This window comes from Ursus maritimus, unplaced genomic scaffold (assembly GCF_017311325.1).
Source record: "Ursus maritimus isolate PB19 unplaced genomic scaffold, ASM1731132v1 scaffold_4, whole genome shotgun sequence".
In the NCBI taxonomy this organism is placed as follows: domain Eukaryota; kingdom Metazoa; phylum Chordata; class Mammalia; order Carnivora; family Ursidae; genus Ursus; species Ursus maritimus.
The window spans coordinates 67020366-67047963 of NW_024426552.1; the positions used below are offsets into that span (position 1 = coordinate 67020366).

Sequence of the window (27598 nt, forward strand, 5' to 3'; positions counted from 1 at the left end):
CAACTTCTTAGGTGGTGTCTTTAAAATAGCTTCCTGGGCAGATCTGGTCAATGCCCACGTGGTGCCAGGCTCGGGGGTCGTGCAGGGCCTGAGCGAAGTCGGCCTACCTTTGCAGCGGGGGTGCCTGCTCATTGCGGAGATGAGCTCGGCTGGCTCCTTGGCTACAGGCGGCTACACTGAAGCAGCGGTAAGTGGCGGAGGGCTGGGTGACAGAAGGCCACGACTGTTGTGCTGGAAGTTACAGGGAGAGGAAACATCATAAATTTGAGATGTATGGAACCCCTTGCCCCCAAAAAACAGCTGTTAGGGTGGCAGTAATGCTAGGTGGCTAGTTTCCATATAACAACATTTTATATCTATCTTGTAGTGGGCACTTAAGAGATATAAACATTGAGATACAGGTATTTAGTCAAATATCTCCTGTCCTTACCTGGTCTTTAGATTTTTTTTTTCCCCATTTTGCCATGTGTTGAAATTGAAGGACTTCTTCCCAGACGTGCAGTTCCTCAGAATCTCCCAAGTCCCACGGAGATGCACATTCTCGTCACAGCAGCCCAGACGTAGTTTTATCTTCTTCAGTCTTTGCTGTTGATTGGTACTGCATGGGAAAGCGCTAGGGTTCTGACAGTGTTTTCTCCAGTAACCCCCCATTATTAAAAGTTCTTATAATGCCTTATATGTTAGTACCCAACCCCCACCCCTACACACCAGAATAAAATGAGATGGATAATTACCTCGTTAAACAGTTCCTTTACAGATATTTTAAAGACCATTACTTTTCAGAGTAATAGGAATTTTAATAGAATGTTAATTTTTACATGGGAATTTATTTTTTTATACTCAAATACTGTCTGTGGAGCTGTGAAGAAATCACATGGCCCTGGGGCCAGGTTTTAACCCTACCCCTAAATTGACCATAAATGTGATTTCCCAGATCTCCTAGCAGAGAGTCCACGAGTCAGTGCTAATATTTGGCATTCTGGGAGTCTGGGTCTGGCTCAAGGACAAGACATGGCTTGTTGGTAGGTGGTAATACTTGGTGGCACAAATAGAACAGTAGGAGCCTCGTGGAAGAGCCAAATTAGAAAGGCCTTCTAGAGAAACTTTTATAAATATGAGGGAATTGTATAGAAATGGTGATCAGTTATTGGCAGGTGTTAAAGGAATGCGGTGAAAGGTGAGATTTCTTTAGCTCTTGACAGTGTAGCTGTTTTTATATGGTGGGTGTCTGGATATGGGGTCGTACCCTGTGTAGGTAGGCAGGCAAAATATCTTCAGTTTGGTTTCCTACCGTTATTAATGTATTCTAGAGTATTCTCCACATGTCCTCTTTAGAAGTAGGTGGGTTCCCAGGCATTCACATTTAGCATCTCAGTTTTAGAGGCACGTAGTATAGGATTCTTTCGTGTTTTTAAGGTATGATTAATTAGGGGTCTTAGTGGATCGAGTATGTAGATTCATACCTAAGATTACCTGATTTAGACAGGAGTTTCATGTCAAACGAGATGACGTTTATAAAATAGCTAGAAGTTTTTATTAATACAGTTGATTTTTTACTTGTAGAACTGTTATTCTGTGTAATTAACTACTTACTTGTAATCCGTCCTCTTACATTCGATTCAGGTTAGAATGGCAGAGGAGCATTCTGAATTTGTGCTTGGTTTTATTTCTGGCTCCCGAGTAAGCATGAAACCAGAATTTCTTCACTTGACTCCAGGAGTTCAGTTTGGAGCAGGAGGTAAATCTATTTATTGGTGATGGTTTTTCTAAAATGCTTCTCTACCCACAGTAAAATTTTGTGTTATTACAAAGTTGCTAAAGAGAAAAACTAGCTTGCAGTCTAATTTTGGGTGAAAACTTAAAAAGCTACTTTTTGTTGAAATATGCCTAGAAACTGATTATTTTAGTCTTTCCCAACTAATATTCCGAACATGCTGCCATAAAAGGTATTCTGTGATCAGGGCAAAGTGCTCTAGGCTAAACCAAATCCAGCGTTTGTTTCTTGGTTAGAGGGCTCTGCAGAAGCCTTGATGTGCCCATGTATATTGTGACTGTCGAGCGTGGGGTCATATGGTTCTTTCATGTCTCTCAGACTTACTACTTTTCTCTGACTGGTGACAATGTTTAGAGTGGCTAAAAAACGGGACAAATATAGTCTGTGGTAAAGGGAGTAGACTGGGTTATAAAAATAAGCATTTTTATATGTCCTACGGGACTCAGTAAAGTGGCTTTGGTTTTGAATGGGGATGAAATCATGACCTAGAAACATTTTTCCTGAGTTGCTTGTCACAGTTATGGGAGTTCATTCTGTCCCATTTTCCATCTCTTTCTAACAAGTTGGAAATTGGAACTTTGAACAGTGGGGTTCTCAGCAAAACGATTTAAAATGAAAACAAGTTTGTCACCCCTCAGTGGAATTTGTCATGTGTTCAGAAGTTACCTGTATAAATATTGAGAAAAGTTTTTATACTAGTCATTCTTCTATAAGTCATACCCATCCTCCACTGCATCACTCACTCCCCGGTCTAGCTTTCCTCTCCAGAGAGAATCACATCGTTGGTGAGTTATGTGTCCCTCCAGACCTTTGGCTTTGCATATACTCACAAACACACATAGAGTGGGAGAATGTTTGGTATGCGTGAGGCTATATTGCATTTCCACATCTAGAGTTAACCTGTTAACCACTTCATAGTGTTTCCTAGTTACAATTGGGCTGTAATATGTTTAACCATTTCCCCTCTTGATACGTTTGAACTGTTTTACAAGCACTGAACATCCTTGTTTGTAGTTTTGCACATGTAGAGTATTTCTAGAATATTCTTCTAGGCTAAAAACTCACTGGGGATGAGAGCTCTTTCTGAAGAATGCATATCCTTCAGTACCGTGCCCCTGAGCTTCATAAATGGCCTGTAAATGTTCATACAAACGTTGGAGGAGTGAACAATATGCTGCATGAGAACAGTTGACAGGGTTAGTGTTTCTGACTCGGACAATAATACCGAGAACATAAGGATTGAAGGTATGAGTTTGGTAAACCTCGGTTTTCTTTTTAAGCCCTGAAATACTAGAATTAGCAGATTCCCATTAGCTCCTGGGTGGCTCAGTCGGTTAAGCATCTGACTCTTGATTTCCACTCGGGCTTTGAGCTTGAGGTTATGGGATCAAGCCCCGTGTCGTGCTCAGCTTGAGTCTGTTGGGATTCTCTCTCTCAAAATAAAAAAAAAAATTTTTAAAAATTTGAGAGAGCGAGTGTGTGGGCAGAGGGAGAGGGACAAGCAGACTTCATGCCGAGCACAGAGCCTGACACAGGACTCGATCCCACGATCCCAAGATCATGACCTGAGCTGAAATCAAGAGAACACTTAACTGAGTCACGTGGGTGCCCCAATAAATAAAAGCTTTTAAAAAAAAGTTAATCAGGAAGAAAACTAATAGGATAATGAAAATTCAGATAAGTTAATGGATGGCGGCTGAACCCCCAGGTTAAAGAGTATTGGGGGTTTCCTATGCCATTTCCCGAATTTCACATTATAGATTTTTATGCCACAGAGCAGGCTACAGCAGAATGACTCACCCCTCTCAGGCTTTGTAGCAGCTGCCTTAGTGCTCGACAGCTTTTGACGTTTTAATTTGCCCTCAATGTTTTGAGTCACATTTGGATCCCTGGCCCTGCCATTTAGTAACCATGTATCTTTGGACAGGTCACTTCTTTTGGTGTCATTTTCAAGTATAAAATGGGGATAATAGTGTTGACCTCGTAGGGTTGTTAGAGGCTTAATGAGGTATATTACACTTCACATGATGTCTTGACACAGAGTAAGCACTCTGCTTCTCAACTGTTAGTGTTCATTATAAGCCCTCATAATTCTTTGTCTAGATAGGATCTAGGTTTTAGGAATATTTGAAAGATAAGCCATTTCACAGAAGGATTCAAGAGCAATAGAATTTTAAAGGGGAAATGTGGGGCTCTGGTTCAATCTGGTGATGCAGGAAGATCCTGAACTCACCTCCTCCCGAGTTTCTCTGGAAAACCTGAAGTCTGGCTGAGCAAGGACTATACATTTGGCAAATGAGAAGAAAACCACAGCAGAGTGGGTAAGAGAGGCTGGAACACAGTCTCACCATTAAGCCGACTTAGGGGGAGGCTCCAAGTTTTGACTTCCCTTCTAAGGAGTGAAGGGATTGAACTGCCCCTCAGGTACTCCCAACTTTTGAAGATTCAACTGGACTTGTATCCATAAGACTAGTGACCTGAGACATGGCTCTAAAAGGGCTCACACACTTGGACTCACCCACCCTAATAGAGGTAGCTGACAGTGCTCAGACTTTGAGTAAAAAGGCTCATTTGTTAATAATAAAGTGCTGGCCCGAGGGGCAGGCACCTAATTTCACACACACATCTAAGAGCCTACTGCAGATTCTTCAGGGATGGAGACTGGTGGGCGCCATCTTCGTGCTCTCCCCCTGCCACAGCACAGTACGAGCCTCTCCAAAAGGGAGTTTTTACACATAGTTGGTGTCCCGATTTTTGCAGCTACTGCCCAGGGGACATCCTTTAGTCACTTGGCTTTGGAGGCCAGAGGAGCTTATGTTCTGGGTCCCTTGGAACAATTAACAACCGGTCAGATCTTGGCAGGCTACTGCAACCAGTCTTTCTGTGAAAGAGGCATATTTGCTTGCTTTGGAGCTTCAGACCGAGGGGCAGGCTTCAGGCTTGGCACGGACCTGGGACCTGCAGATCTCTTTTCAGGGAACAGAGCTGGTAGACACCATCTTTACACTCTTCCTCTGCCTCATTACAGCTTGCCAGTAACTCCCAGAGAAGAGGGTAGATGCTCATTTGGGGCCCTGAGTTTTGCTACTGCCACCGGGGAGACACCTCCAGATAACCTGGCTCTGGTGGCCAGTGGGGCTTATGCTTGTGGTCTCACAGAACTATATATATATTTGGTTTTAAAAGCTGTTGCCTGAGGGCCTAGCTTCCAATCAGCCTGAATCTAGGTGCTAAGATCCTTCTTTGGGCACTGACAAGTCTTGGCATACTTCCAGCTGCTGGGAGCAATTAAAAATACAATAGACTGGGGCGCCTGGGTGGCTTAGTTGTTAAGCGTCTGCCTTTGGCTCAGGGCGTGATCCTGGCGTTCTAGGATCGAGCCCAGTGTGATCCTGGCGTTGTAGGATTGAGCCCCACATTAGGAGCCTGCTTCTTCCTCTCCCGCCCCCTCTGCTTGTGTTCCCTCTCTCGCTGGCTGTCTCTCTGTCGAATGAATAAATAAAATCTTTAAAAAAAAAAATACAATAGACTGCTTGAACAATCACAAAGGTTTGTGAGACAGCTGAGAGGGCAGGTTTGAACGACAAAGTTTATCTCCTATGCAAGGCCATTTTTTCAAGACTGGGAGAGGTGGTTATTTAATCTCATGCATAGAAACCAACAGAGTCAACAAGCAAAATGAAGAAACAAAGGGTTTTATGTTCCAGATGTAAGAATAAGACACACCAGAAGTCCCAGAGCTGAGGAATACAACAACTAAACTGAAAAATACATGGGCAGAGTTCAGGAGCAGACTCGATGAAAGACAAGGAACCGTGAACTTGATAAGGTTGGAGAACTCACCCAGTTGGAACAGCAAAATGAAAAAAGTGAAGGTAGCTAATGGGACCTATGGGACATTAAGTTGACTGACATTCACAATATAGGGGTCCCAGACTGAGGAGAGAGAAAGGGAAAGAAAAATTATTGGAAGAAGAAGTAATGACTGAAAACTTCCCTAACCTGGGGAAGGAAACAGACACCCAGATCCAGGCAGCCCGCAAAGTTCCAAATAAGATGAATCCAGAGACTCCACAGCAAGACGCAAAGTGTCGGCTGTACTGTGTGTTAGCTGGCTGGAGTGTAAACACTTGGAGCGGAAAAAAAAGTAAAATGTCAAAAGTTAAAGACAAGGAGAGACTCTAAAAAGCAGCAAGAGCAAAACCACTCCCTTGTGTGTGTACAGACTCTCAGCTCTTTCAGCAGGAACCGCAGGCCGGAAGGGAGTGGTGAGGTACAGTCCGTGTGCTCAAAGAAAAATCTTCCAACAAAGAATTGAAAGATAGTTTTCCACAACAGCAAAAGCTAAAGGAGGAGTTCATCATCACTAAACCAGCCTTCCAAGAAATATTAAAGGGACTTCTTTAGGCTGAAACAAAAGGATGCTAATTAGTAACAAGAAAACATACAAAAGAATAAATCTCACTGTAAAGGTAAATATATATAGTAAAGGTAGTAGATTAGTCCCAAGTTAAAAGACAAAAGTAATAAAAATAATTATAACTACAATAATTAAAGGATTTGTAAGATAAGTATAAAGTGTGATATCGAAAATGTAAAAGATGGAAAGGGAGAAAAAATGTAGAGCTTTAGAATGTTGTCAAACAATTTGTTATGAACTTAAAATAGACGTAAGTTGTTAAACGTAAGCCTTAGGGTAACAACAATGCAAAATCCTTGAGTAGGTGCACGAGGTAAAGGAACCCAAGCTCCCCACTGAAGAAGGTCACACTCACAAAGGAAGAGAGCAAGAGAAGAACAGAGAGCAACCGTAAAACAATTCAACAGAATGGCAGTAAGTACATACCTAACAGTAATTACTTTAAATGGCCTAAATTTTCCAATCAAAAGAGTGGCTGAATGGATTTTAAAAACCAGACCTATTCATGTCTTGTCTATAAGAGACTCAGTTCAGATGTAAGCAAAGTATAAGAACTCACTTCATACATAGACTAAAAGTGAAGAGATGGGAAAGATATTCCATGCAAACGAAAACCAGAAGAAATAGACTTTTATCAGCCCAAATAGACTTTCATCAAAGACTGTAATAAGAGATAGACAAGGGCATCATTACATAATGATGGAGTCAGTCCAGCAAGAGGATGTAACTCTTTTGGCACCCAGCACAGGAGCACCTAAATGTATAAAGCAAATATCAACAGTCCTAAAGGGAGAAATACACAGTAATACAACAGTAGGGGATTTTAATACCTCACTCACATCAATAAATCATCCAAACAGAAAACCAGTAAATGAACATCAGCCTTAACACATTAGACCAGATGGACTTAACAGATATGTACAGAACATTCCATCCAAAAGCAATAGAATATCCTTTTTTTTTTAAATTTTAGATTTATCTATTTGAGAGAGAGAAAGAGAGATAGCAGGAGTTGGGGGGGGAGAGAAGCAGACTCCCGGCTGAGCAGGGAGGCCGACGCGGGGCTCTATCCCAGCTCCCAAGCCGAAGGCAGATGCTTAACCATCTGAGCCACCCAGGCACTCCTAGAATATTCTTTCTTCTTAAGTGCGCATAGAACATTCTTCAGGGTAGATAGTATGTTAGGCCCCAAAATAAATCTGATACTAAAACCAGACAAGAATGCCACAAGAACAGAAAATTATAAGCCAGTATATTCTTGATGAACATAGATGCAAAAATCCTCAACCAAATAGCAAACTGAATTCAATGGTATCTTAAAAGGATCATGTACCAGGGCACTAGGTGGCCCAGTTGTGGTTGGGCATCCAACTCTTGGTTTCAGCTCAGGTTGTGATCTCCTGATTCTTGGATTGAGCCCTGTGTGAGGCTCCGCACTCAGCAGGAAATCTGCTTGAGGATTCTCTCCCTCTGCCCCACAGGTGCATGCTCTCTTTCTCTCTAAAACAAGTAAAATCTTTTTTTATTTTATTTTATTTATTTGACAGTGCTCAAGCAGGGGGAGCAGCAAGCAAAGGGAGAAGCAGACTCCCTGCTGAGCAGGGAGCCCCGTGCGGGGCTCGATCCAGGACCCTGGGGTCATGACCCGAGCCGAAGACAGACGCTTAACTGACTGAGTCACCCAGGCGTCCCTAAATATAAGCTTTTAAAAAAAAAAGGATTTGACACCATGATCAGCTGGGATTAAATCCAGGGATGCCAGGATAGTTCAGCTTCCGCAGATCAGTGTGATACACTGCATTAACAAAATGAAGAATAAAAATCATACGATCATCTCAACACATGCAGAAAGAGCATTTGACAAAATTCAGTATCCATTTATGATGAAAACAAAGTGGATGTAGAGAGAACATACCTCAACATAATAAAGGCCATGTATGAAAAGCCCACAGTTAACATCGTACTCAGCAGTGAAAAATAAAAGCTTTCCCTCTAAGATCAGGAATAAGACCAGGATGCCCACTCTCATCACTTTTATTTCATAGTACTAGAAGTCCTAGCCACAGAAGTTAGTCAAGAAAAAGAAACAAGGGGCGCCTGGGTGGCTCAGTCGTTAAGCGTCTGCCTTTGCTCCCTGCTCTGCTGGAAGCCTGCTTCTTCCTCTCCCACTCCCCCTGCTGGTGTTCCCTCTTTCTCTGGCTCTCTCTCTCTGTCAAATAAATAAAATCTTTTTTAAAAAATTAATAAAAAAAGAAAAAGAAACAGAAGTCATCCAAATTGGAAATGAAGACGTGAAACTGTCACTATTTGCAGATTACATATTATATAGAAAACCCTAAAGACTCCACCAAAAAACTGTTAGAACCAATGAATTCAGTCAAGTTGTAGGATATAAAAATCTGTTGCATTTCTATACACTTAATATCATACTATCAGAAATTTAGACAATCACATTAAAATGGCATTAAAAAGAATAAATTACATAGGCATAAATTTAACCAAAGAGGTGAAAGACCTGTATACTGAAAACTGGGAGACATTGATGAAAGAATTGAAGATGACACAAATAAATGGGAATATACTCATGCTCACGGACTGAAAGACTTAAAAATGTCCATACTATTCAAAATCAATAGATTTGATGCATTCCTATAACAATTCCAATGGGATTTTTCACTGAAACAGAACAATCTTAATATCTGTATGGAATCAAAAAAGTCCCCAGATAGCCAAAGCAATCTTAAGAAAACAAAATTAGAGGCATCACACTCCCTGACTTCAAACTATAATTACAGAGCTATAGTAATCAAACAATATTGGTATAAAAACAGACTCATAGATCAGAAATAAACCCATGCATATATGGTCAATTAATTTACAACAAAGGAGCTAAAATATACAGTGGGGAAAGGACATTCTCTTCAATAAAATGGTCTTGGACCTGGACAGTCACATGCAAAAGAAAAACTGTGTCACTGTCTTACACCAAACACGGAATTTAATAAAACAGATTAAAGATTTGAAGTAAGGCTTGAGACCATAAAACTCCTAGAAGAAAACAGGTGGTAAGCTCCTTGACATCAGGTTTGGCAGTGATTTTTTTGAATGGGATCAAAACTGAAAGCAACAAAAGCAAAAACAAGTAAGTGGAACTATATCAGACTAGAGAGTCTGCACAGCAAAGGAGACCATCAACAAAATTAAGTTAAAAGGTACCTACTCAATGGGAGGAAATATTGGCTAATCATGTATTCGATAAGGGGTTAATACGCCAGGTATATACTAAACTCGTATACCTTAGTAGCCAGAAAAAAAGAAATAACAATCCAATTAAAAAATAGGCAGAAGATCCGAAAAGACATTTTGCAAAGTAGACATACAGATGGCCAACAGGCACATAAAGATGCTTAACATCACTAATCATCAGGGGATGCAGATCAAAGCCATAACGAGATAGCACCTCACACCTGTCAGATTGGCTAGTATCAGACAAGAAGTGTTGGCAAGGCTGTGGAGAAAAGGGACCCCTTGTGCTCTGTTCCTGGGAATGTAAATTGGTACAGCTAACGTGGAAAACAGTGTGGCAGTTCCTCAAAAAATTAAAATTGTATGACCAGTAATTTCACTTCTGAGTATTAATCCAAGGAAAACAAAAACACTAACTCATAATGATACATCCACCCCCATATTCACTGCAGGAGTATTCATAATAGCCAAGATATGGAAACAATGTCAGTGTCCATCAGTGGATGTATGCAATAGAAAGTACTTACACATGGTGGAATATTATGACATAAAAATAATGAAATCTTGCCATTTGCAACAACATAGATGGATGGACCTTAAAAACATTATGCAAAGTGAAATAAGTCGGAGAATGACAAATACCATATGATCTCACTTGTATGTGGAATCTAAAAATAAGTTCATAGTTCTAGAGAACAGATGAGTGGTTGCCAGAGGCTGGGGGTGGGGAGTGGGCAAAATGAGTGAAGGGTGTCAAAAAGTGCGTACTTCGTTACAAAATAAGAGGGGTGTAATGTACAGCGTGGTGACTAATTAATAATACTGTATTGCATTTTGGAAAATTTTGCTAAGAGGGTCTTAAAAGTTCTCATCACAAGGATTTTTTGTGATTACTCAAGGTGGTAATCGTCAACTAGACTTCCTGTGATGAGTTGGCAGCGTATACAAATATGAGATCATGTTGTCCCCCTGAAACTGATGGTACATGTCCTCAGTAAAATACTACGCGTCATAGCATTGGAAGTCCAACCGAGAGCAGTCAGGCAAGAAGAATAAAAAGAACCCAAATCAGAAAGGAAAAGGTAAAGCGCGGTAGTTGTAGAAGACGCAGTACTAAACCCAGGAACGCCTCAGGGGTGCCGCAGCTTCAGTAGCAGACCGCGCGGCACCCACCGCAGTAAAGCAGGTCAGGTAAGCTGTGGCTGCGCGTGCGTATAAAAGTTGTGCTTCGGCTGTAGAGTAGTAAGTGTTCAGTAGCTTTATACCTAAAATAACAATGTACGTACCTGGATTAAACAATTTACTTCATTGCTAAAAAATGCTAACCTTCATCTGAGCTTTCAGCAAGTTGTAATCTTTTTGCTGGTGGAAGTTCTTGCCTCGGTTTTGATGGCTGCTGACTGATCATGAGTGGTGATTGCTGAAGTTGGGGCAGCTGTGGCAGTTTTTAAAAATAAGACAGTGAAGTGTGTTGTCATCGACGGACTCTTTCATGAACAGTTTCTCTATAGCATGCAGTGTTGTTTAATAGCTTTTTTTTTTTTTTTTTAAGTAGGCTCCACGTCCAGTGTGGAGCCCAATACAGGGCTTGAACTCACGACCCTGAGATCAAGACCTGAGCTGAGATTAAGAGTCGGGCGTTCAGCCGACTGAGCCACCCAGGCGTCCCTGTTTGATAGCATTTTTAACTGCAGTAGAACGTCTTTCAAAATTGGAGTCAGTCCCCTCAAACCCTGCCACTGCTTTATCAAGTTTAGGTAACATTCTGAATCCTTTGTCGTCCTTCCAACAGTCTTAACAGCATCTTGCCCAGGAGTAGGTTCCTTTCTCAAGAACCGTGTTCTTGGTTCTCTGCTCATCCGTAACAAGCAGCTCCCCAGCCGTTCAGGTTTATCCGAGATGGCAGCAGTTCAGTCACATCTTCACGCTCCATTTCTAATTCTCGTTCTCTTGCTCTTGCCCCCACGTCTGCAGTTACTTTTTCCACTCAGGTCTTGAACCCCTCAAAGTCATCTATGAGGGCTGGAAGCAACTTCCAAGCTCTTGCTGTTAATGCTGATATTTTGAACAAATGTTGTTAACGGCAGCCTGAATGGTGAATCCCCTCCATTTATTTTGCCCAGTTCCGTCAGAGGAATCACGGTCTATGGCAGCTATAACTTTATGAGATTGATTGATTTATTTGAGAGCCAGAGTGCACGTGCATACCCGAGAGAAAATGAGTGGGGGGAACAACAGAGGGAGCGAATCTTCAGGCAGGCTCCCTGCTGAGCACAGAGCCTGATGCGGGGCCTGATCTCAGGACCCATTAGCCCATGACCCGAGCTGACAGCAAGAGTCGGGTGCTTAACTGACTGAGCCACCCAGGCGCTCCAGGAGATGTATTTCTTAGATAATAAGACCTGAAATGTGAAATTACTCCTTGATCTATGGGCTACAGAATGGATGTTTTATTAGCAAACGTGACAACATTCGTCTCATTGTACATGTGCAGCAAAACTCGTGGGTAAGCAAGTACACTGTCAGGGAGCAGTAATATTTGGAATCTTTCTGAGCAGTAGGTCTCCTCAGCGGACTTCAAATACTCAGTGAGCCATGTTGTAAACAGATGTGCTGTCAGCCAGGCTTTGCTGTTCCGTCTGTAGAGCAGAGGCAGAGTGGATTTAGCATCATTCTTAAGGACCCTAGGATTTTTAGAATGGTAAACAAGCACTAGCTTCAGCTTAAAGTCACAGATGCATCAGCACCCAACAAAAGAGGGTCAGTCTGTCCTTTGAAACTTTGAAGCCATTGACTTCTCTCTAGCTATGAAAGTCCTAGCTGGCATGTTCTTTCAACAGAAGGCTGTTCAATCTACACTAAAAATCTGTTTAGTGTAGCCACTTCCATTACTTATCTGAGCTAGGTCTTCTGGATATATATAGAGAGAGAGCAAGCTTGGGGGAGGGGCAGGGGGAGAGAGAAAGAGAACCTCTGACAGACTCCTCAGTGAGCCCAGAGCCTGACGCGGGGCTTGATCTCAAGACCCTGAGATCATGACCCGAGCCGAGAGTCGGACATTCAACCAGCTGTGCCACCCAGGCGCGCCACCTGACACTTTCATGATACAGAGACGGCTTCTTTCCTTAACCTCATGAGCCACGCTCTGCTGGCTTCCAGCTTTTCTTCTGCAACTTCCTCACCTCTCTCAGCTTTCATAGAACTGAAGAGAGTTAGGGCCTTGCTCTGGATTAGGCTTTGGGTTAAGGGAGTGTTGTGCCTCGTTTGCTCTTCTCTTCAGACCACTGACGCTCTCTCCATCTCCACAGTAAGGTGGTGCTGCTTATCTTTCGTGTGTTCAGTAGAGTAGCACTTTTAATTTCCTTCAAGAACTTTCTCTTTGCATTCACAGCTTTGCTGTACGGTGCAAGAGGACTAGTTTTCAGCCCGTCTTGGCTTTCAGCATGCCTTTCTCACTAAGCTTAATCATTTCTAGCTTTTGATTCAGAGAGAGACATGTGAGACATGTGACTCTTCCTTTCATTTGAACACTTAGAGCATTGCATGGTTATTAAGTGGCCTAATTTCAGTATTGCTGTGTCTTGGACTAGGGAGGGACAGGAGAGGGAGAGAGATGGCTGGTGGCGGAGCAGGCAGAACACATACATTTATAAAGTTCGCCAACTTATGTGGGTACACTTTGTTGTGCCCCAAAACAATTATATTAGTAACATCAAAGATCACTGATCACAGATTACTGTAACAAATACAACAATAATGAAGTTTCAAATATGAAAAGTACCAACACGTGATAGAGATACGAAGTAAGCAAAGGCTGTTGGAAAAATGGGGCCAATAGACTTGCTGAATGCAACGTTGCCGCAAACCTTCAGTTTGTAAAAAAATGCAATATCTGTGAAGCACAGTAAAGTGCAGTAAGATGAGGTGCGTCTCTACAGAAAACCCTGAAGAGTCCACCAAAAAACAGAATAAATGAATTCAGTAGAGTTCTCAGGTTACAAAATTAACATACAGAAATCAGTTGTTTCTGTGCACTAATAATCTATCACAGAGAGAAGAAAACCCATTTACGGTTGCATCCAAAGGAAAAAAATACCTAGGAATAAATTTCACCAAGGAAGTGAAAGACCTGTACTCTGAAAACTGTTAAGACCTTGATGAAAGAAATTGAAGATGATACAAATATATAGAAAAGTATTCTGTGCTCATGGATTAAAAGAATTATAAGATGTCCATACTACCCGAAGCAGTCTACAGATGCAATGCAATCTCCATTAAAATAACAGTGACGTTTTTTACAGAACTAGAACAAAGAATCCTAACATTTGTATAGAACCACAAAAGACCTCAAATAGTCAAAGCAGTCTTGAGGAAGAGGAGCAAAGCTGGAAGGATCATGCTTCCTGATTTCCAACTATACTTACAAAGCTGTAGTAACTGAGGTAATATAGTCTTGGCCTGGACACAGACACATAGATCAGTGGAATGGAATGGAGAGACCAAAGATGAACACTCTTACGTGGTCAGTTAATCTATGACAAAGGAGACAAGAATGTACAGTGGGGGGAAAGACCATCTCTTTAATAAATGGTGTTGGGGAAACTGGACAGCTATGCACAGAAGAGTTAAACTGGACCACTTCTTAGATCATATGCAAAAATAAATTCAAAATGCATCCAGACTTGAATGTAAGACCTGAAGTTGTAAACTCCCAGAAGAAAACATAAGCAGCAAGCTCTTTTACATTCGTTTTAGCAATATTTTTTTGGATCAGTCTCCATAAGCAAGGGCAACAAAAACTAAAATACTAGAATTACATCCAACTAAAAAGTTTTGGCACAGCAGAGGAAACCATCAAGTAACAGAAAAGGCACCCACTGAATGGGAGAAGGAATTTGCAAATAATACATCAAATAAGAATAAAAGGATAATATTCAAAATAAAGAACTTACACATTTTATTTTTTAAAAAGCCTTGATTTAAAAATGAGCAGAGGGGGACGCCTGGGTGGCACAGCGGTTAAGCGTCTGCCTTCGGCTCAGGGCGTGATCCTGGCTTTCCGGGATCGAGCCCCACATCAGGCTCCTCCGCTATGAGCCTGCTTCTTCCTCTCCCACTCCCCCTGCTTGTGTTCCCTCTCTCGCTGGCTGTCTCTCCGTCAAATAAATAAATAAAATCTTTAAAAAAAAATTAAAAAAATGAGCAGAGGACCTGAATGGACATATTTCCAAAGGAGACACACAGATGGTCAACAGGTACGTGAGAAGACAGTGGGCATCACTAATCATGGAGAACGGGGATGTGAAGAGGGAACCCTAGTCCGCTAGTGTTGGGTAGGAAAGTAAATCGGTGCAGCCACTGTGGCAAACGGTACTGGTCTCTCAAAAAATTAAAAATAAAACTGTCATATGATCAGCGATTGCAGTGCTGGGTATTTTACCAGGAGAAAACAAACCCACCAGTTGGAGGACGCGCACGCACAGGCTCATGCGGCATTACGTACGGTAGCCGAGATACGCAAGCGGCGCGAGCGTCCGTTACAGATACACGGGGAAGATGAGGTGTAGGTCATACAATGGCATGTTGCTCCGCCATTAAAAAAGGTGAACTCTTGTCATTTGTGACGACGTGGATGAACCTGGAGGGTATTCTGCCAAGTAAAATAAGTCAAAGACCAATACCTTGATTTCACTTCTACTGGAATCTAAACCAAACCAAACAGCAGAAACAGACTCAGAGACAGGAAGCAGTGTTGGTTACTAGTTGGGGGAGCAGTTGGGGAGCGGGGGAAACGGGGAGGGGGTGAAGAGGTACAGACTTCTCCTTATAAAATCAGTAAGCCGTGGGGTGTGACGTGCAGCGTAGGGAGTCAGTGTGGTAACGGCGGCAGTGACTTCTCCTGGAGATCAGTTCCTAATGTATGAAAATGTCAAATCATTATGCCATACGCCTGAATAATAGGATATTGTATGTCAATTATACTTTGATTTAAAAACAAAGTAAATTATTTAAGTTAAATGTGATAAAGGAAGTAAAAAGTCAAAATTAAGGGTCCGGGTTTGTGTGCAGTCTGAGCACCTGCTGGGGTTGTGACAGGAAGACTCATTTTGGAGTGGTCAGGTTAGAGGTTTGTGAGGAATTTTCCAACCGTGTCACAGTGATTCTGAAATGTATAATTGTGTTTGTGAGGCCAATTTTTATTGGCTTTTGGTAATGAACCTTTCTCGGCAACATAGGAGACTTACTGGTTTTTGATACTGTTAACTGTAAATGCCCTAAAATTCAGCACTGAAGAGAGGCTGGTTAGCATCTTTCTCCGCCATGGCATCTCTGGCCTATCCAGGGGGTCCCTTCACCTGCTTTTCAGCACTTGCTGTCCCAGAGGGGCACGGATAGCACGTATGGCACATACTTATTTAAAGCTGGTTAGATACTTTTTCAGAAAACTCATTTGATTGGTTTCTTGATTTTTTTTTTTTTTTGGTATTGTGTTAAATAGTGACTTTTGTGTTTTTGCAGGGGATAATCTTGGCCAGCAGTACAATAGCCCACAAGAAGTTATTGGCAAACGAGGTTCTGATATCATCATTGTAGGCCGGGGCATAACATCATCATCTAATCGTCTGGAAGCAGCTGAGTTGTACCGAAAAGCTGCGTGGGAAGCTTATTTGAGTAGACTCGGTATTTGAGTATCTTGGATACATTTTTGTGAAGACCTTGAAGATACATGGTCTCCTGAGATGCATTGGCTTGAAATAACAAGCAACACTTAATGGGTTGGATTCTTTCATGGGTTCTGTGTTGGAATGACTTTTGGATTTCTCACAGCCTTTAGGAAATAATGAGTAATCACAGCATTGTAACTGTAATAAATTCATGTTCAAGCTTTTTTTTCTTTTTTTTAATTGATACTGATGTTGGTTAAGCAGGCACAGTTCTGCGTGTGTTGGGGTCTTTCATATTTGAGCATTTCCCCCTATCTCTAGATTTGACTTTTTTGATAAAATTTTTGTGACAGCAATGAAAGACCTCAAAAGGCTCAAACCAGTACAGTTTCATGTGTCCTTTATTCTGTGTCTTATGTGATGCCCAAATAATATTTAACTATTAGCTATTCTTTCCTACTTAGAAGTGATAGTCCAGGTATCCAGAGGGAGGAAGGGGGGAAGACGATGGTAGCTGTAACCCTGAAGCCAGTATCTGGTTTTCATTTCACCCAAGGGTGAGGTGCCCTGACTCCTTTCCCCACCAGGGCGGCCGCTGTGGGCCTGTGCTGCACCCGTCACAACTTCCTCGTGCCTGACTCAGGTTACAAGTAGGCAAGCTGCTCTTTCAATTCCTTAGAAAGACAGCAGTGTCAAGACATCTAAGGTTCCATTGGCAGGTTTGCCCAGGATCCTGCCTAATTATCGCAACTGTCGTGGATGGGAAGTCTGCCTTCGCTAGAAATGAAGAGAAAGCCCAGCCACAGAGTTGACATTGTTGTCGCCAGTTCTGGGTTTCTGCTGAGGTGGGGGCAGGGACATCTGCCTTCCCAGGCCCCACCCTCACGCACGTGTCCCAGCCAGCTGAGCGGCCCTTCTCCCCTGGTCCCAAATACACGATTTCTCCCACCAGTTCTGAGTTTCTGGATGATCCCTCTTCTCCAGTACCGCTAGAGATTTTCCCCAATTCTATGCATTTCTTTTGTCTTTTCAGGAAGCATCTGGAGGGAAGGGAATGAAGGGTGTGAGCTCAGGTGAGCATTGTGAATGGCCCCCACCTCAAGGTCTGTTTGAGCAGGGCTGGTGTGGCAGTTGCCCGTGAAGGCTATCCCTGCAGCCTGTGACTAACAGACCTGGAGTCTTGGTCCCATTAAGCCTTTGTCATGTTGATGGGAGTCGGCCCTAGGAAAAGCCCCTGGGGACTGCCCGAATCCGAAAACAGGCTCCGGAGGGTGAAGGTGGCAGCCTGAAGTCACCTTTAATGTTAGTTCCTCTCAACTCCCATTCACTCATCTCTACTGAACAAAATGGCTGGTGGGTTCATTCAGGTAAAGCCTGGAAGCATGACCCAGGCTCTGCCAGGATCTCTGAAGAAGAGGCCGGGTATTGTCTCCATTAAGTGGGTAGGAAGATGGAACTGGTGAGGAGGCTCAGGACTTGCAGAGAAGTGGCGTGTGCGCGTGGTGCGTGCACCAGAGGGGCAGCTGGATTTTCCCTGCTTGGGAGGAGCTGAGGTTTTTGACTGAGACTGTCCTAGTGACTGTGACGCTGGCACTTAGAAGTCGGTAGGCCTCCCACCAGCCATAGGGTTGCTGCTCTAGGAGGGTCCTCCCCGCCTCTCAAGGCGTACAGAGCCAGGGGGAGACGAAGGAGCGCCCGAGGAGATCCAGCAACCTGGGAGGAAAGCGAAGAAAAGCACCCGTAACAGGTGCGAGCTCCAAGAGAGCAGGGGTTCACTGTTCTGTTCATCGCAGTATTTTCTGTGCCTGGAATGGGGCCCAGCAAAATGCTTCTGAGTCTTCGTGAGCACAAGGCTTCTGGTGAGCATGAGTTGCCACAGGAAACATCACACTTCAGAGACCAAAATAACAAAAACAAGACCCAAGTTTTGGGAGAACTTAAATAATTTTAGTTTTGAATTTGAAAGTGTGTTGGAAATCTAAAGATGGTATGATAATATTGAGAACTACATTCATGGGCTGGAAGATCAAGTGGCAGAAATCATCAAAATTCAGAAGAGAGACAAAGACATGGAAATAGGGAATAGATGAGAGCCTTAGAGGACAGATGCATGGAATAAAAGAAGACATTCTGGGAGGAGAGGAAATCATTTTAGGAATAAATGACAATTTCTAGTTTGAAAATACTTGAGTTTGCAGATTAAAGGAGCCCACTAAATTCTAGGCAGGAGTTAGGGACAAAGGCACAGGCTTAGGCATATCCTATAAAAATTATTGAACTTCAAGGATAAAGATTTACCCAAAAAATGAATCGGACTAGTAGCAGACTGTCATCTGTAACACCGGAAGCCTGGAGACAGGTAGTGACACATGCAGCCCCGAGAGGAAAGGACTGTCAAACCATTAATCCTGAGCCCAGTCATATGATTCCCTGGCAGGCTGCAGCAGCCGACGGTTTCTTAGGCTCCTTGTTCATGGGGCCCTTCAGGGCTTGGGCTCCTACCCACACTAGTGAGTGAGATGCCCTGAGCCTGTGCTTTTTAAAGGGCCCATCAGGTGGAAGCTGGTGGTGCAGCGGTATGGGGGGATATCTAGCCAATGGAATGGGATCTGCCAGCAGCTGAAGTGGTGACTTAGAATCCTAGGAAATCCCAGAATCTTAGGAGACTGAAATTGGAAGCCCTTTAGGGATCATCTGATTCAATCACCCCATTCCACAGATGAAGAAATGAGGTTCGGTGAGAAATGATTGCAAGTTTTCAGAAGAGCTAATTACAAGCAGAGTAAGGATGAGAATCCCTGTCTCTTGACTCCAATTTGGTATTTTTGTTATACTCTCTTTACTCCTCTTTTATGTAGGTAGATACATTCAGCTTTTTCACCCCTTTATATGTAGATTTGTAGCTATATGTATATTCCTTCAGCATTTAATCAATCAGTATTTATTGAACACAGGAAGTGAAACAGACTATCACTGGCATGGTCATTATGGAACTTAGGTTCTAAACTTTCAAAAGGACTTCCATACCATCATAACAGACATCAGCCAGTTTTCCCTTCCTATCCGTCTCAATTGGAGAGACATGTTCTTCCATTGCTCTCAGGATTCAATAGAAAGCACCAAAACTAAAGTGACAATTCTATTATTGTCCCCCTTCTCCCTCCTTCTCTGGATCCATCCATTCTCTGGATCCATCCATACTACCCCACTGATAGTAGTCTTGGCCATGTAACTTACTTCGGCCAATGGAATGTGGGAGGAGGTGACAGCATACTCATTCTGAACCCAGACTCAGCTCTGCTACCACCATAAGAAGAATGTGCCCTGGTTAGCCCATAGGTCCCAGAAGAGTAAGAAAAAAAGTAGAGTGGAGCCCACACCAACCTTCCACAGGAGACCCACTGGTCTGTCAGCCTGCGAGCATGATGATAAGTGCTGTTTATTGTACGCCACGGAACCCTGAGGTGGCTTGTTATGCAATAGCTAATCAATACACTGAACGATGTGCCGCAGCGCTCCCAGACCCAGCCCTGGTTACCAGGGAGACAAAAACTGTATTCCACCAAGAATCAGCCTTCCCGGTTCTCACCTCTGTGCTTGCAGTGATATCTCCAAAAGAAATGGCTGCTTGAACTGAGGCAGACACACTAATTGCAGACTGAGTCTGATGGCCAGCTCTGCCCACCAACCGAAGCCTTTCAGTTAGCCCGGCAGGGAGCAAGCCCCATCCCAGATTGTAACAGAGACTAATTGCAGACAGCAAGTCTGACTGCCAGCCCCACCTGCCAGTGAGCCCAAAATGGCCTCAAACAGGCCTCTCAACTGCACAGAGACCAAACCCTGCCCAGTGCACCCACAGGGACAAAGCAGCTCACTGCAGCTGTCTGGGCTAAAGGCAACCATGGCTCAGCCACCCACAGTAGGGCACATGCAGCCCACACAGGGGACACCCCGGAGCACCTAGTTCTAGTGACCAGCGGGGATTGCACTACAAGGCACCGCAGGACCTTTTCTATAAAAGGCCACTACTTTTAAGACCAGGAGATGTAGTTGACCTATTTAATACACAGAAACAAAGAATTAGGCAAAATGGTGAGATATAGGAATATATCCCAAATGAAAGAACAAGACAAAAATAAAAGAAAAGAGCTAAATGAAATGGAGATAAACAACATGTCTGATAAAGTAAAAGTCATAAAGATACTCACTGGACTTGAGAAAAGTGTATATGAACGCAGAGCGTCAAAAGGAAATAGAACATATAAAAAAACAGAGCTGAAGAATTCAACAACTGAAATAAAAAATACACTAGAGGAAATCAACAGCAGATTATATGATGCAGAAAAATAGGTCAGGGATCTGGAAAACCCAGTAAGGAAAGCAACTAAGCTGAATGGCAAAAATAAAAAGGTAATAAAAAATGAGAATAGGTTAAGGGAACTCAGTTACACCATCAAGTGTAATAACATTCACAGTACAGGGATCCTAGAAGGAGAAGAGAGAGACAAGGGAGCAAAAAAAAATGTATTTGAAGAAATAATAACTGAAAACTTGTCTATTCTGGGGAAGGAAACAGACATGCAGATCAAGGAAGCACAAAGAGCCCCCCAAAAAATTAACCCAAGGAGGTCCACCCCAAGACACATAATAATTAAAATGACAAAAAATAGTGATATGTTTTTTTTAAGCAACAAGAAAGAACAGTCACATACAAGGGAAACCCCATAAGGCGATCAGTTGATTTTTTAGCAGAAATTTTACAGGCCAGAAGGAAGTGGGATGATATTATTCAAAGTACTGAAAGGAAAAAACCCAATAGCCAATACTCTACACCCAGGAGAGATAAAGATTCTCCCAAACTAACAAAAGCTAAAGGCGTTCATCACCACGAAGCCAGCCTTAAAAGAAACACTAAAGGAGATTCTTTAAGTGGAAAGAAAAGGCTGTAACTAGAAGAAAATTATGAAAGAAAAAATTTCACAGGTAAAAGCAAACCTATAGTAAAGGTAGATTAATCACTTATAAAGCCAGTATGGAGGTTAAAACATCAAAGTAGTAAAGTCACTAATACCCCCCAAATTAGTCAAGAGATGCACAAAATAAAATGTAAAAAGTGACATACATAGAACATGCAGGGGGAGTAGAAGTTTGGTGCTTTTCAGATTTGTTAGAACTTAAGTGACCATCAACTTACCACAGACTGCTATATGCATAAGCTGTTATACATGAACCCAACGGAAACCACAAATCAAAAACCTGTAATTGGGGCGCCTGGGTGGCTCAGTTGGTTAAGCATCCAACTCTTGATCTCAGCCCAGGTCTTGATCTTGGGGTCTTGAGTTCAAGCCCTGTGTTGGGCTCCACACTGATTGTTTTAAGTAGGCTCCATGCTCAAACAAACACCCTGTAACAGACACACAAAAACGGAGAGAAAGGAATGCAAGCAAAACACTGACATAAGCCATCAACTCAAGGGAAGAGAGATAAAGGAAGGAACAGAGAAGAGCTACAAAAACAACCTGAAGAGAGGACAATTAACAAAACAGCAATAAGTACTTACCTATCAATAATTATTTTAAATGTAAATGGACTAAACGCTCCAATCAAAAGACAAAGGATGGCTGAATGGATAAAAAAGATAATAAGACAATAAGACCCATTTATATGCTGCCTACAAGAGACTTACTTCAGACCTAAAGACACATATAGACTGACAGTGAAGAGATGGAAAAAACAAATGCAAATGGGAGGTGGAGGGGGAACAGAGAGCCAGGGTAGCAATACTTATATCAGACAAAATAGACTTTAAAACAGACTGTAACAAGAGAGAAAGAAGGGCATTACATAATGATAAAGGGATCAACCCAACAAGAAGACAAAACAACTGTAAATATCTAGGAGCACCTAAATACATGAAGCAAACATTAATGAACAAACATAAAGGTAGAAATTGACAATAGCACAATAATAATAGGGGACTTTAACACCCCACTTACATCATGGATAGATCATCCAGACAGAAAATCAACAATGTCTTTGAGCAACACATTAGACCAAATGGACCTAACAGATATATAGAGAACATTCCACCCCGAAACAGCAGAATACACATTCTTTTCAAGTGCACATGGAACATTCTCCAGGATAGATCACATGTTAGGCCATAAAAAAAAAACACCTCAATAAATTTAAGGTTTAGGTCATATCAAGCATCTTCTCTAACCACAATAGTATGAAACTAGAAATCAATGACAAGAAATACATCTGGGGGGGAAAAACACACATGGAGGGTAAACAGCATGTTAGTAAACAATGAATATGTCAAGGAAGAAATCAAAAAGGAAATAAAAAAATATATGGAGACAAAACACGGTAGTCTAAAATCTTTGGGACACAGCAAAAGCTGTTCTAAGAGGAAAGTTTATAGTGATATGGGCATATCTCAAGAAACAAGAAAAATTTCAAACAACCTAACCTTATACCTAAAAGAACTAGAAAAATAAGAACAAAGCCCAAAGCTAGTAGAAAAGGAAGGAAACAATAAAGATTAAGCAGAAATAAGGGAAATAGAGACCAAGCAAAACAAAACAATGAAATCAAGAGCTGGTTCTTTGAAAAGATAAATATCAACAAACTTTTATCCAGACTCATCAAGGAAAAACAAGAGAGGACTCAAAATTATAAATGAAGGAGAATAACTGTGACACCACAGAAATACAAAGGATTATAAGAGAAGAGAATACTACAAAAAATTATATGCCACAAGTTGGACCACCTAGAAGAAATGGATAAAGTTCCTAGAAACATACAACCTTCCAAAACCAAATCAGGAAGAAATAAATATTTTTTTCTTAAGATTTTATTTATTTGAGAGAGTGCAAGCAAGCATAAGCAGGGAGAGCAGCAGAGGGCAGGCTCCCCACTGAGCAGGGGGCCCAAAGCTGGGCTTGATCCCAGGACCCTGAGATCATGACCTGAGCCACCCAGGTGCCCCCCAAAATTTAAATAGACTTATTACGAGTAATGAAATCGAATCTGTAATCCAAAAATTTCCAACAAACAAAAGCCCAGGACCAGATGGCTTCACAGATGAATTCCACCAAACATTTAAAGAAGAGTTAATACCTATTCTTCTCAAAGTATTTCAAAAAATACAAGGAAAAAATTCCAAATTCACTCTGTGAGGTGCTCATTACCCAGATACCAAGTCAAAGACATTACCAAAACAACAACACCAAAAACCAATGAAAATAGATGCAAAATTCTCAATAAAATATCAGCAAAATGAATTCAACAATACTTTAAAAATACCATTCACCATGACCAAGTGGGATTTACGCAAGAGTGGTTCAACCTTCACAAATCAACATGCTCTATCACATTAACAAAAGAATAAAAACCACGATCATCTCAGTAGATGTGAAAAAGCATTTGACAAAATACATCCATTCATGATAAAATTCTCAACAAAATGGGTTTAGTGGAACATACTTCAATATAACAAAGGCTGCATATGAAAACCCCACAGTTAACATCATACTCAATGTTGAAAAATGGAAAGCTTTCCTTTAACATCAGGAACAGGACAAGGATGTCCACTCTCATCACTTTTATACTGGAAGTCCATGCTGCAGCAATCAGACAAGAAATAAAAGGTACCCAAAATGGTAAGAAAGAAATAAAGCTGTCACTCTCTGCAGATGATACTATATAAGCAGAAAACCTAAAAACTCCACCAGAAAAACTATTAGAATTGATCAATGAATTCCGTAAGGTTGAAAGATACAAAAGTAATATACAGAAATCTGTTGCATTTCTATACACTAATAATGAAATAGCAGAAAGAGAAATTAAGAAAACAATCCCATTTACAATTGCACCCCCTCCAAAAAAATTAAATACGTAGGAATAAATTTAACCAAGGAAATGAAAGACCTATACACCGAAAACTAGGACACTGATGAGAGAAGTTAAAGATAACACAAATGAAAAGATATTACATGCTCATGGTTTGGAAGAATTAATATCATAACGTTCCTACCACCCAAAGCAATCTACAGATTCAATCTACAGATGCAATCCCTATCAAAATACCAACATTTTATCAAAATCTTAAAATTTGTGTGAAACCACAAAAGACCCCAAATAGCCAAAGCAATCTTGAGAACGAATAAAGTAGAGGTATCACAATCCCAGCTCTCAAGATATACGACAAAGCTGTAGGAATCAAAACGGCACAGTTCTGCCACAAAAACAGACACACAGATCAATGCAACAGGATAGCGAGCCCAGAAATAAACTCATGCCTGTATTATCAATTAATCTACAACAAAGGAGGCAAGAATATATGATAGCGAGAAGAGTCTTTTCAGTAAATGGTGTTGGGAAACCTGGACAGCTACATGCAAAAGAGTAAAACTAGACCGTGTTCTTCCACCATATACAAAAATAAACTCAAAATGGATTAAAAACCTAAATGTGAGGCCTGAAACCATAAAACTCCTAAAAGAAAACATAGGTAGTAATGTCCTGGACACTGTCCTTAGCAACCTATTTATGGATGTCTCCCTGGGCAAGGGAAACAAAAGCAAATGCGAACTATTGAGATTATCCCAAAAGAAAAAGCTCTTGCACTGCAAAAGAAACCGTCAACAAAATGAAAAGGCAACCTACAGAATGGGAGAAGATATTTGCAAATGATATGTCCGATAAGGGGTTAATATCCAAAATATATAAAGAACTCATACAGCTTAAAACCAAGAAAAACGAACCACCTGATTAAAAAGTGGGCAGAAGCCCTGAATAGATATTTTTCCAAAGACATCCAGACGGCCAACAGACACATGAGAAGGTGCTCGACATCAGGGAAACGCAAATCGAAACTACAATGAGACGCTACCTCACACCTGTCAGACTGGCCAGTATTAAAAAGACAAGAAATAACAAGTGTTGGTGAGAATGTGGGGAAAAGTGAACTCCACCTCCAGCCGTTGGACTATAAATTGGGGCAGCCACTGTGAAAATCAGTATGGAGTTTCCTCAAAAAAACAAAAAATAGGAGTATCATATGAGCCAACGATTCCACTTCTGGGTATCTATCTGAAGAAGATGACAACACTCGCTTGAAAACTAAAAGATCCATGCACCCCTGTGTTCACTGCAGCATTAGTCACAATAGCCAAGTTATGGCAGCAGCCCGTGTCCGCTGACAGATGAATGGAGAAAGACGACACAGTGTGTGCGCACACGCACATATATACACAATAAAATATTACGCAGCCAGAAGAATGAGATCTTGCCATTTATGACACATGGATGGACCTAGAGGGTACTGTGCTCAGTGAAATAAGTCAAAGACAGACAAGTACCACATGGTTTCACTTACATGTGAGCTCAAGGATAAGAAGCCAGTCACACGTGTTCCAGGAGAAGGTGCAGTGTGGAGGAAAGAGCATCAAATCAGAGAAGGGGCCCCTGAGCTGGGGTCTCCCTTGCCAACCCTCTCACCCGGGGGGTGACTGACCTCAATTTCATCCTTTGTAAAATGAGGAAACGCCTTCCTTGAACACCACGTGGGCCTGTTGTGAGGGTCAAATGAAGGGAGGCCGCTTTTAGTGTCAGGGGTTTGCTATTCCAAGCAGGTAAAACCAACAAAGCTTTAATTGGTGAGCCCTCTAGGGTGATTCTGGAGTCCGGCTAAGACGGTAAATGGTAACCAGTTGCCCTGATAAATAGGTCCAGACTTTCTGTATGTTACGTATTTACACACTCACATGCATTATTCTGACAAGGAGTCGGTAGCATTTACCAGAATGCTGAAACGGTCCGCAACACAAAGAGGTTAAGTACCCTCCTATCCTAGAAGGTTGGGGCTTATGGCTGCTTACAGTTTAGGTCTTGCCTTTATGCAACAAGAACTGGAGGCCCTTCAGATGGAGAAATGATACAGCAGGACGTGGTCAGAAGGAGCCAAAAGCATGTGTGGAGGAGGAGAGGGGGCTGAGGAAGGGGCAGCGGTCAGGATCTCACTTAGAACTAAAGCTAAGTTATATTTTATTGCATTTGGTTCCCAACTTCCTGATGATCAAGATACCCGAACAGGCCTGATCCTGCAGGTCCCATCATATGACAAAAGAAAGTATGCGAACTTCCTGGCATCGAACTTTTAAGAGAAAGAAACTGGGTATGAAGACCTTTTCACAGACACAGAGGCTGCGGTCAGACCAGGCTGATGTCAGGGCCGTCCAAGAGCTCCGCCCAAAGCTGCGAGCTCAGCAGGAGGGATGTTGGGAGCTGAGAAGGAGGGTTCTGCAAACGGCTCTCCCCGCCAGCCCCACCACCTCTCACCGTCTGGCCTCCCTGCACTTCGCATCCTCCCCCGAGGGACGGAGGCCTGAACCCTGGGAGCCCAGAGCGGGCGGGGGACAGAAGCCAGGTGGGGCAAACCGAAGGAGGCCTCCTCAGCCACTGGCCCCAACGAGAGGGACGGGAGGGCCTCACGCACAGCAGGGCTGAAAGCCACAGCTGAGCGCTTGCTCCCGGGCAAGCCTCAAGTGCGCGGAGAGCCTGCTCGCTGCACACGCCCCGCCCGCCCCGGCCGCACCTCCAGCGCTGGCTCAGCACACACCTCCCAGGATCCCTCGGCGCCTCAACTCTTACCTCCTCCGGAGCGTTAGCGGAGCACTGTCAGCTTCCTGCGCTCCTGCACTGCCCCCTCGCAGCCAGTCACCAAGCAAGCCCCGGCGCCCCAGCCGCCCTTCTCAGGAGCAAGCGGGAGCCTGCACGCTGGAAACCCTCGGGAGAGAGGGAGGAGCTAGCCCGTTAACAGTGGATCCTTAACAGAGAGAAAGACCCCTCCTCCCCTCCCATCTTCCCATCTGTGTGCTGTCACCTGAAAGCCATCCCGAGTTTCAGGATAATCAACCTCGAGCTCTGATCCTAGTTAAACAAATTTAAAAAACACATCTCTTCCTCCCAAAGAGGTGGCTGTTACTGTAGTATGACTAAGAAGTAGTCAACCAAGTGGAATGCGGGTCCCTGATCCTTTTAAGAGAATGATGGTCGATTCTAATTTGGTTAAAATTATGTATATATAAAAAGACTGAAGTCATACACAATAAGCTGGAGTAGTAACCCTGCTTGGTATGATTATAAAAGATTCTCTCTTTATATCTTTATTTTCCATCTTTTCCATGTATTACTTTTGCAATTAGAAAAAGATTCTCAAAATCAGAAGTACCTCTTGGAAACAGGTGTATTAAATCACTATAGATGAATTACAAGGCAAATAGCCCCCACCCCTCCTTCTTTCCAACAAGTGCATCCCTAACCATCCTTCCAGATACGACGAAGGGCTTTTCCAGAGACTGCCAGGTGCTCCCTGCAAGTCCCTTTGTCATCATTAGAATCCCGGTGTGCTTCCAAGCAGCAGCAGGAAGGGCAGTGTTAGTCCGCCCACGGTCTGAGAGCGCTTGCAGCCCGCCTCCAGCTCCT

At 42.5% G+C, this 27598-nt stretch overlaps 1 protein-coding gene and 1 long non-coding RNA gene across 3 annotated transcripts in view; one reads left to right on the top strand and one right to left on the bottom strand.

Annotated features, from left to right (window-relative positions):
• Positions 1-16329, top strand: part of UMPS (uridine monophosphate synthetase) — a 28771-nt gene extending 12442 nt beyond the window's left edge. The window contains exons 4-6 of the mRNA XM_008708146.2: positions 12-187; positions 1624-1738; positions 15960-16329. Coding sequence (XP_008706368.1) covers positions 12-187; positions 1624-1738; positions 15960-16129 — 461 coding nt within the window. The 3' untranslated portion in view covers positions 16130-16329. The remainder of the gene's footprint in view (positions 1-11; positions 188-1623; positions 1739-15959) is intronic.
• Positions 109-26894, bottom strand: LOC103678748. 2 transcript variants are annotated; one of them, XR_572747.2, is made up of 4 exons: positions 26765-26879; positions 25629-25683; positions 431-598; positions 109-231 (listed from the first exon to the last, which is right to left on the bottom strand). It is a non-coding gene; the product is annotated as an uncharacterized LOC103678748 (long non-coding RNA). The 2 variants fall into 2 exon arrangements; XR_572746.2 differs by lacking the exon at positions 25629-25683 and having other exon boundaries at positions 26765-26894.
• Positions 26895-27598: the final 704 nt, after the last annotated feature.